We start from the raw sequence: 10,517 nt of genomic DNA on the forward strand, positions 1-10,517 counted from the left end.
TCTGGTTTCTGAATTTAAAAAATAAATGAATTACTTAAGAATTTTATTTGGTCTGTATTTTATAATGCCAGAGACACACTTCCAAGACTGCTAATTGTCCTTTAATGGCAATATTAGGCCAATATTAAACACTCCTGCATTATTCCTGATTCTCCTAGATAATATTCTATATTTTGAATTGACCCCATCTCTGAACTGAGGCCCGATATCTATTTTATTTAGCCCACACTCCTGGTTTAATTAGTGCTTCCCACCTGTTAGGATTAGTACTAATGCTTGTTTTTGTACTTTGTTAATGTTTTATAACAATGGCTTATTGCATTATTGTGAAGCACTTTGGTCTGCCTTTGGTTTTAAATGTGCTACATAAATAAAATTGTATTGTATTGATATTTTAAAAATGTATCTGTGTGTTGTTTCCAATGTAAGGCAGTCATAACTGTAATTTTCTTGTATTGCAGTATTATAAAAAAAAAAAAATCCAAAACAGGATTTTATTGTATTTATTGTACATTAAAAAACTGTTTAAAGTTATTACCAAACTTGGGCAAATGGAAATCATCATTATTACAGGAAAACAAACTGAATTAAAAGCTAAGAAGTAACACAATAATTTAACAGGTTATTCTGTAGCTGCAGATTTCTCTCTTCATAAGAACTATAGCAAACTACAGTATTACACTTGGCTTCAGCTAAACTGTGCAGCACGGTGCCCTCCTCCTTACTGCCTCCCTGACTCCTTTACGTAACCACCCCTCCCTCCCTTCTCACCGCGGGCTGCCCTGGAGGCGATTCACATACGCAGCGATCAGAGCATGCTCCTCGTTCATTCGCTGAGCCGCTGCCAAGCTGGACGGACACAAAACAGACGCAGAGTAATCAGCCAGCATCAGATAACAGTCTGTCTTACAGGAATTACATCAGTTTAACTTCAAGTCAACACAAAATCTCTCTTAATAAATGTGCATATGAGTAAAAAGAAAGAATATTTTCATAACACCTGAAAAATGCATGTAGATTTTTATATGCAATGAATATCTTTTATTATTTCAATTATTCACTAACATGCAATGTTTCTTATTAGTTCATTCTTGGTCCATAAAATGCTAAAAGAAGTTCAGAAGAAACCAACGCACCAGAGTTTAAAGTGAGCCTTTTTTGCTTGTTCTGTCATATTAATCCAGTGCTGGATGCTCTTATTAAACATGACTAATAATCATGAGGTCAGTGTATGTACAAGCCAGACATTCAGCCACCAGACAGCTTGAAAAGCTTCGTTTCACACAGTTTTTTTAACTACTGCAGCAGCTGGATAGCGTAGTCGTAAGACCCCCCATGCTAAAAACCAGCCCTGGAGTTGCGCGGCTATGTCTGCAGCCTGTTCAGGACACAAGCATTTCACTGCATGTTCACAATGTTGCACTGTGTATGTGACAAATAAAGTTTGCATTTATTTATTTATACTGGCTATGTACGATGTCACGGAGGGGATAGCCCTAATATGGACGTCTCCTCTGCCTTTTAAAGCTGGTTGTGAGGGACAGCCAATCAGAAGAAAGTTGGATCAGTAAACATTGAGTCTTAGTCTGAAGTGTGAATCACGCCTCTAACGGCACATTTTTCCACTGATTATTACTTAAATGGTAAATGGCCTGTATTTATATAGCGCTTTACTAGTCCCTAAGGACCCCAAAGCGCTTTACATATCCAGTCATCCACCCATTCACACACACATTCACACACTGGTGATGGCAAGCTACATTGTAGCCACAGCCACCCTGGGGCGCACTGACAGAGGCTTCTGTCAGAGGCTTCTTTGATTAACCTTATTAACCTCCGTGAACTCTGTTTTTCATACCAAATATTGATTCACTGTGGAGGCTCACCTTCATGTATACAAACCCAGAGAGGGTGGAGAAGCTAGCATTCCTAAATCTGCACCAACTTTTCCCTTCAGCTGTTTTTTTAAATAGCTTTGCATCCTTTAAGTTACCACTGTCCACTGTGTGATTGGTTTACGGTGTTCTCTCTCCCTTGTGTTTTGATCGATTCTTCCTTATTTGTGATAAGTTTTGTAAGCAATTATTTCTGTACTATTAAAATGTCTTTTGACTGGAGCAGTTTCGTGTAAAGAACGGAAATAAGGAGCTGCAAACGAGCATTAAAAACTATTAAATCATCTTTCCATCCATCTTTTTCCACTTATCCAATTCAGGGTTGTTGCGAGGCCGAGAGCCTATTCTTACTCTTACAGGACGAGAGAATTAAATACACAATTTTTTCATTACTTGCAAAATAATAACGGTCTAAAATCTTACAAGCTATGTAGTGGAGTACGTGTTTTGCCTTTTAGACATACACCTGTATGGTGGTGTCAGAGATGGCTACTGTCGGCTTGCAGGAAACTTCACAAGAAATGTAATAAATGTAAAAGTAATGGAAAACTAAACTTTTCTTTTAACTTGCACTTAATTCAACAGCTCTTTCACAGTGTCAGATCAAAGACACTGCAGACTCCTTCACCTCTCCACCTGCTTCCTACTCTCACTAACCTATGACAGCATCGTTTTACTGGCGTCGAGTTGGGCTGAATCTCGTATTAGTTTTTATTCACCCACCACGAGCCCTTAAATCGCTGTGAAGAGTTCACATCTATTTTTAACTGCGTGCAAGTGAAGCGCTCATGCTATCGAGCCCTGTGTCACCAGTATAGACCCTCTGCTGTGTATCCACGCAGCTAAAAACAGCCTCTTTATTTCTGTTAACTCATGATTCCTTTAATGTGAAATTACTACCGTAATAGAACAACCTAGTAAGCTTTCACTTCACCCAGTTTGCCTCACACTTCAGCTGTGATTTATTGAAAACAGCAGCTGGCCAACCAACTTGCCTGACACAGTGGTTAAGGTCTTTATTTGCCTTGAATATTAGAGAAATATTAGTTTAAACAGAAAAAAGAAACGAAGCCACAAGATTGCACACTTCTAATCAGCTCTAATGTCAGTCTTTACCTTTTCGAGGACTCGCGAGCTGATGAAGACAGCAGCATGGCTTCACTGGTGTTCCCAACGGGTCTCGATGGTCTGAACAGACAAACACAAACATGCGTTAGAGGCTTATTATCAACAGAGTTCACACGGAGGAAGGATAGCGACGTTAAATCATTAAACTGCCGAAGCCTGCCTATCAGAAAGCACGCATTCTTACGCTCCCATTCACACAGTCACACACTCTCACATGCTTTTGAGTGCATTCATGCAACAGTGAACTGTAAAAGGTCTGAGCAAACACAGACAGGCCAAAGATCAAACAAGGGAGAGAGAAAAGAAAGTAAGAGAGGGAAGTGGAGTGAGGGCACATCCAGAGGAAAAATTTAAAAAGACTATAAATAATCACATTTTTAAGTCTGAAATTGAAACTGCATTTAAAAAAAAAAAAAAAAAAAAAAAAAAAAAAAAGCATACTCACACCCGCGCTAAATTCAGCCTGTGTGTGCTGGCCTGAGTATGAGCCTAACGCCTGCAGGTCTGCAACGACCTGGTCGGCTTCAGTGTGGAAAATTAAACAATGCCGATACGCCACAGGGGGCGGAGCAACCGAAGTGTTTGGATATACAGAGGCGGGACTTTTGCTTGATTTACGTTATCTGAGTTTTCTAGGTAATGTAAAATTTTGTAGTTCGAATAGTTAGCTTTTAAGCTGTAGATGTTTCACTTCCTATTGTGAAAGTGTTTAAATGTTTAACTGTTAAACATTAACATCACGGCTACAAGAAAGCTTAATCTTTTTTGTTCTCTTTGTCTCTCTCATCTAATGCGAGGAGGCCTCATAGTGAATATTCCTCCATAGCTTCAGTGACTTTAGAGGCACAAAGAGACAATAGTATCTGTACAGCCCAGCAGGCGTTTAACTTGGGCACAAAAAAATGAGCAAATCAAGGCTTTTTTGGAAATAAATTCAATGCAAAAAATCAAACAATCTTCTTTTTAAGCAATATGAACATTTTACACACTACAGAGGTCTATTTTACAGGGTAGATACACGTGAATTCAATAATATGCAATCCAGTAATATTAACATTAATCATACAGTCATCATTTTTTTTAGCTTTATTCACACAGATCTCCTGTAAGCCTATTATGTCAAATCTAGAATAAGTTTTAGAAATAGTTTAAAGGTCGTTAACGTTACCATCACACAGTTTAACTGGCACCAGGTTCAATACTTACAGTCCAAAATCATAACCAAACTATACAGGCACATCAATTAGATTGATTAGTAGTGAAGGGCTCTCAATATGGAAGCTCAAAAGCGCCAAAATAAACAAATGAATTGAAAATGTTAAACATACATGTATAGATTGGTTAACTGACACTTTTAATTTGATTCTAAATTTACTAGATTTTGTATTAATTTTTTTATTTCTTTATTCCCATGTTTTAAATTTTCATTTTATTTAGTAACTTTATTTTTTATAAATATTTTTCCAACAATTTCTCTATTTTCTTTTTGTTTTTACTGTTCAACAACAGCAAAAAACTAATAAAAGTAAAAGCATTAATAACAACAATACTCATGAGAAATCAAGCATCATTTCAACAGACACGTCAACCATACATACAACACTGTAAATCAATTATCCCATTTTCACCATCGTTTGAAGTCTTATGCAAAAAAAAACAAAGCTAAACAAAAAAAACCTTATCTTTAAAAGCTCAGAAAGGGTCAGGTTAACAGAAATGTTTCCACTTTTTTGTAAAAATCAAGGGATTTATTTCGGACCAGGTAACTCCAGTGGGATGTGTTCCAATATCATCCCGTGCCATCTGAGTTTTACGAGAATAGTGCATTTTTCTTTGTGCAAAAATCAGAAGATTAAACCGCTTTCTGAGATATTTGTTTTGCATGCATGTATTTGGGAGACCAATGAGAAGTGACACCAAGTAAAGATCAATTGCGGTTCCTAAGATGTTCCAAATTAAAAAAAAAACAGACTGATAAAAGGTGGTGTGTACGACTGACAGCATTTATTTTTTCTCCTGCATTTATGTAAAGCATGTAACAAGGTTAAGTTTACTTAACGTATAGCTTTTTAGTGTGTATCTAATCTAAAATAATAAGGTCAGTACTGTCATACAGGCCAGTAAATGAATCAATTCATACAAAAGCAAATAAATATAGAAGCATATTATTATTATTATTTTAAATACCTTGATATTTTTGTTGGCACGTGTAATGAAACTTATATACTTTGTCAGTTTTAGGCCTCCATACCTTGAAACCATCACTGTAGGTTAAATTAACAACCTAATGAGGTGAACTGAGTGACAGGATAATTGGCACCAAAGGGGACATAATAGAATAGAATAGAATAGAATAGAAGCTGAATCCTTTTGTGCCTCACTGATCTGACAGGAATAACCTGCATTATTAAAAAGCAGTTGTTGAAAATTTCAGTAACATTTAGCTTTTTGATATTTGGTGTAATAAATGTGTGAGTGCTGGGAGGTCATATCGTACATTATGTTGGCGAGGTTAAGGGTCCTCTCGGGTTCTTCTGGGTAAATTGGGTGTGGCGGCTCCCTAGACGACACGCATCCCAGAGTCCTGCTCAGGGCTCGACCGATCTTTGTCGCCGGTGACTTCTACACACAAAAACAAACACACAAGCATCAGTTTATGAACCCACACTGCATGAATGCAGTAGATGTGTGAAGCCCGTTTTAAAGAATCAACTTTAGCACTTATCGAAAACAGAGATACCTGCTAATTGCTGCTAACTAAACTGCAGCACAGACGTAGTGAACAGACTGCTGCCCTTTAGCTAATCACTCACTTGTATACATGTACTCCCAGTTTCCCTTTGTTCACTGCCAGATCATTTTCTATTCTTTCCATTTAAGGCTTCTAGTGATTTCCATTGTTGTTGATCCTTCTCATGTTTCTTGTTATTATCTGTTGTGTTCACTTGTTATCTTCTCATGTATTGCCTTGTGTACTGGTTTTGAGTTTCTGTAGTCTCCCAGGATTTGTGTATTTCCTGGTATGATCTCTGCCTTTCTGGGTTAAAGATCTGGATTTATGGGCATTTATTCTGACTCTCCGTGTCCTGCTTTTGGGTCCTTCTCTGTCAGCCCTTACACCACTTTGGTGTAATTTCTAGACTACCACAGTGCAGCTGTGCAACTTATTTGACAGATAATTTAATGAATCTCAAGGGCTTTACTGTGCATGTGCTTATGTGCATATTTAACCCTTCAAAGGCCATTTTTTAACCTGAAAATGCACTGACACTTAACTCCTGAGCACAAATCTTAAAACCAGGCATCTGTTTTCCCATGAACCACATTCAGGTTGCTGCTGTTGGGTGTCTTTGTTAAAAATAAAGAAAGAAAAGGACATATACTGAGAATAAAAATGAAGCACAAAGCCCAGTCCTACAGAAAATCACATGTAAATATATGTAAAGCCTGAGCTACAATGAGTATATGTTACATGATGACAGGCAGGAGCTGCACTAGTTAGAGGCTTTAGACCCAAAACTGAAACATTAACAAGAAAAATTATGCCAAAGACTTACCGATGAATAATTCAACAACTATATCTCCTTCTATTAATACATAATTTCTTCATTAAAAACATTTATTCCTTCAGGCTAGAGCAACTTTTATTTAAATTATCCGATTCACTTCAAATAAATACATCATGCCTGAGTATGAAGCTATAAATATTTGGGTATGTATACACTTGCATTTAGCTACTGACCCTTTGCCCACAATTATCAAGGTGTGTTTACAATGTGTGCTTTTATTTTTGAAACCAATTACATTTCCCAGGAGGCTATGTGACTGGTTCAGGTGGTTTTATACCAGAATGAGGGTAGAGCGAGTACGGCTAGAACAGGGGAACAGTTTTAACACCTCAAATAACTTAAAAAAAAACCCCCAATTTTTCTTTGCACATGTGTACAAGCATCATCTTTGATTTTGAGAAATTCATAGCAGGTGAAGTGTGCACCTGAATGTTTCTTTCAAATTGAATAGATCCTTGTGTTTGTATCACTGAACTTAGAGCCTGGCAACTCCATATTCAAATTCCTTTTCCCACTAACCCTCTAACTACGTCTCCAAACTGCTCAACCTGAGCTGTCCCTCCGCTGTACTCATTTTCAATCGCGGTCCCTCCAAATGAAAACCTGAACATCTTCAGCTCTGCTTCTTTATCAGTGCCACCATCTCCAAACCCTACATCGGATCAAGTCTCACTACCACCTTGTAAACCTTTCCTTTTCTTTTCGCTGCTATTATTCTGTCACAAATCAGCTCTGACACTCATGTTTTTACCCTGCCTGGACTTTTTCCTTCACCTCTCTTATGCACTGTCCATGTCTTTAGATGTTTGACCCCAGGTATTTAAACTCATCAACCTTCACTATTTCTACTAATTGCACGTTCACCTTTGCACCTGTCTCGCTCTCATTCACACATATTTCATTCCTCTTCTCTCCAAAGCATACCTCCACCTCTCCACCTGCTTCCTACTCTCACTACAGGTCGAAATGTTGTCTGCAAACATCATAGCCTGCAAACAACAAAGGGCTCAGAGTCGATAGCCAATGTAGTCCACTCCCACCCTGAACCCATCTGTCCCTCCGGTCTCACCACCGTCTCGCTGTCCTCATCCATGTCCTGCATCACCCTCATACCTCTCTGGCACTCCCGACTTCCTCACGTAGTACCATTTATTAACAATTTACATATTTAATAAATAATTGACAGGACACTGAGTGGTCTCGGTTGCGATATGTCAATTATGATACACAATGGATTCAAGCTCCAAAGAATACCAATACTCTAATGGACGCCACAATTACATTTGCGTCCACTGTGAATTTTAATGTTTTAAAATGCTATTGTTATGTAGTTGTAGCCTCCAGTGTTATCATGTTGTTGTGGCAGGGGTGTGGTCTCTGGCTCTGCTGCAGTGGAGGGGTGGTACGGTAATCTCATAGGGTGGTGCCGGGAGGTTGGAGGGGACAGGTGAGAGGGATTGCAACTAATGAGCTCTCCCCCTTATTAGTGTCTGGAACCGGGAAGGAGTGGTGTGTGTAGTGTGGGAAGGCACTGGAAAGCTGGCTTCCCAGTTGAACACAAGGTGTTGAAGTAGTGGAAGACACTGTTTTTCAAAATAAAGGTGCTACGACTGACACTCAAACACTGTGTGGGTCCTGATCATTTCAGTTGTTTTAAATATTTCTCAAGAGGGAAAAAAATATAAATATAATGAAATACAATAATTTTGTATTTGTAGTCATTTGCAACTATTTTACAAATGATCTGTTTTTTTGTTTTTTTTTAACTGTTGCTCAATAAATGAAATTATTCACTGAAATTAAATATTTTTGCTCAATGTTTTTCAGCCAACTGTGGAAAACATTAAGTACTTATAGGCATTACTTATTATTACTTTTACAGTGCGCAAGGAAAGGAAACATCACATGAATTATAACTTGTTTTCATTCATTAGCTTTTGTGCAGTAATGGAAAGAGGTAAAAAAAAGTGTCCCCGTTGTACTACAAATGAGTCCAGATGCGCCTCCGCACAGCGAGAGCCCCCTGCTGTGATGGATGAGTAACCGCTCCGTGACTCACCCAGGAAGAGTGCTCCTTCATCTGATGCTTGTTGCTGTGCGAGCCGCTGGTGTTGCCACGCCAGAAGCAGTTCTGGCAGAGCTGGTAACCGCGGCAACGGAGGCAGCGATAGCGGAAGCCCGTCATGCCGTTGCTCCGACAGTAAGAGCACGAGACGGGATGATAGACTGAGAGAGGGGAACAAAAAAAGCATGAGAGATTGAGAAAGAGAGAGCACACTGTACAGTGGTTTTTATTTTCATATAATCAGTTATTACCACAATAAAATCCATTTTACATCCAAGACCTGACTTTACAAAGAGTGCACAATATCTAAAGGCACGATAAAAACATAAGGGATGACAAAGGGTTCTTTGCACAGTGGAGTGGAGTGGAACACGGTGTTTTTCTGTTCCCATGCACTGATGTGAATCACCAGCCAAATCTGTGGCTAATTAACTTTCTGGATACAGAACATTGATTGGCACTAACAAAATTACCCTTTTTTTTAAACAAAAATACTGTTTCCACTTGAGGCAGGTAGCAGCACTTTTTAGCACAATTCTATTTTTAATTTGTACAAACATCTGAGGAGAGATGAGGGTGAAACAGGGGACACATTTAGCATAATTCTATATTTTTGGCTATTTCCCCTCCAGTATTTAGCTATCTTAGTTTGTTCACACCGTCAGGCAAAAGGTGAAACACGATGTAAACACAATGACTCAAAAGGTTTGAATGAATTCTGATAAAACTGAGTCTAGAGTTGAGTGGAGTCGTGTTAGGAATCCATTAGATTTCGTCTTACAACCACCAAACAAAAAAACCCTTATAGCTTAGAAACTATGGTTCTTACAAATGTAGCGTTTATGGTCAACATATAGAAAGTAGCATATAAAGATTTGACCTCTTCTTCAAAGTCAATCGATTGATTTAAAGGTTAAAATGATAATAATGCTATACAGAACTATTTAAACCTTTTTGACAACATATATTGTACTTTAAGAGGCTCGTAGTGCAGTAAAAGTACAGTACATATAGGGAATGATATATGGAGATTCTAAATATTAGGTTACTTTGGACCTCTAACCTCAAATAAGGTCAAATTCCATAAAATGCATTTTTTAAATTATGCTTAAAAGTTGCCTACCTTTATTTATATTGGCACCATGTGTGAGATGATATACTGGTTTAAGGGGGACTCAAAATACCCCATTATCATTTGCATCTAAATATTATGTCACATATGACCTCTGACCTCACTTTTGCATTTCTGTAAAAGTCTTTCTTTCAAAATGACCTCAAAATATTGTGTAATCATTATGTTTTTAAAGGAAGTATTATAAAGAGAAAGAGAATAATGTGCCTAGTTAGTTAAAAATATGCAGCAGAATAATATTGTATAATAAGCTCAAGTTCTTCATTTCCAGTTACTTACAAATCAGTGCCTATTATCTATTACCTATTCCGACATATTATATATATATAATAAAAATAAACGTGTCATTCCACCATTATCTGACTTTTACTGCGCAACAAGCCTCTTAAAGTATGTTTAAAAACAGAAAATAAAATAAATATATGTAAAATGTAATACTGTTCTGATAAATGTAAATACTGCCTTGGTGGAGGGTTGCAAGTAAATTTCTGCTAATAAACCAGGTCTGCTGTTAGAAAGTTTGCATTATATCGACAGTGTCTGTACCATGCTCCACATTGGCCAGGCGGTGCATCAGAGGCAGCCAAATGAGACACTGAGGAGGGTCGGCCACGATGTCCAGGAACATGTTGAGCATCACTCTCTTCTACAAAATAAGAGCAAGACTGTTTATGAACACAGAACCAACACAGAGGCTGTTTCATCCTTCAACCAGTTAAAATGAGTAT

At 37.9% G+C, this 10,517-nt stretch overlaps 1 protein-coding gene across 1 annotated transcript in view; it reads right to left on the minus strand.

Annotated features, from left to right (window-relative positions):
• Positions 1-10,517, minus strand: part of dtnba (dystrobrevin, beta a) — a gene marked incomplete in the record, with an annotated part of 41,715 nt that overhangs the window by 13,332 nt on the left and 17,866 nt on the right. The window contains 5 exon segments of the mRNA XM_042224739.1: positions 772-849; positions 3,012-3,083; positions 5,521-5,645; positions 8,652-8,818; positions 10,336-10,435. Coding sequence (XP_042080673.1) covers positions 772-849; positions 3,012-3,083; positions 5,521-5,645; positions 8,652-8,818; positions 10,336-10,435 — 542 coding nt within the window.

The sequence above is a fragment of the Haplochromis burtoni genome, unplaced genomic scaffold, assembly GCF_018398535.1.
Source record: "Haplochromis burtoni strain Fernald_Lab_line unplaced genomic scaffold, NCSU_Asbu1 Contig_147, whole genome shotgun sequence".
NCBI lineage: Eukaryota > Metazoa > Chordata > Actinopteri > Cichliformes > Cichlidae > Haplochromis > Haplochromis burtoni.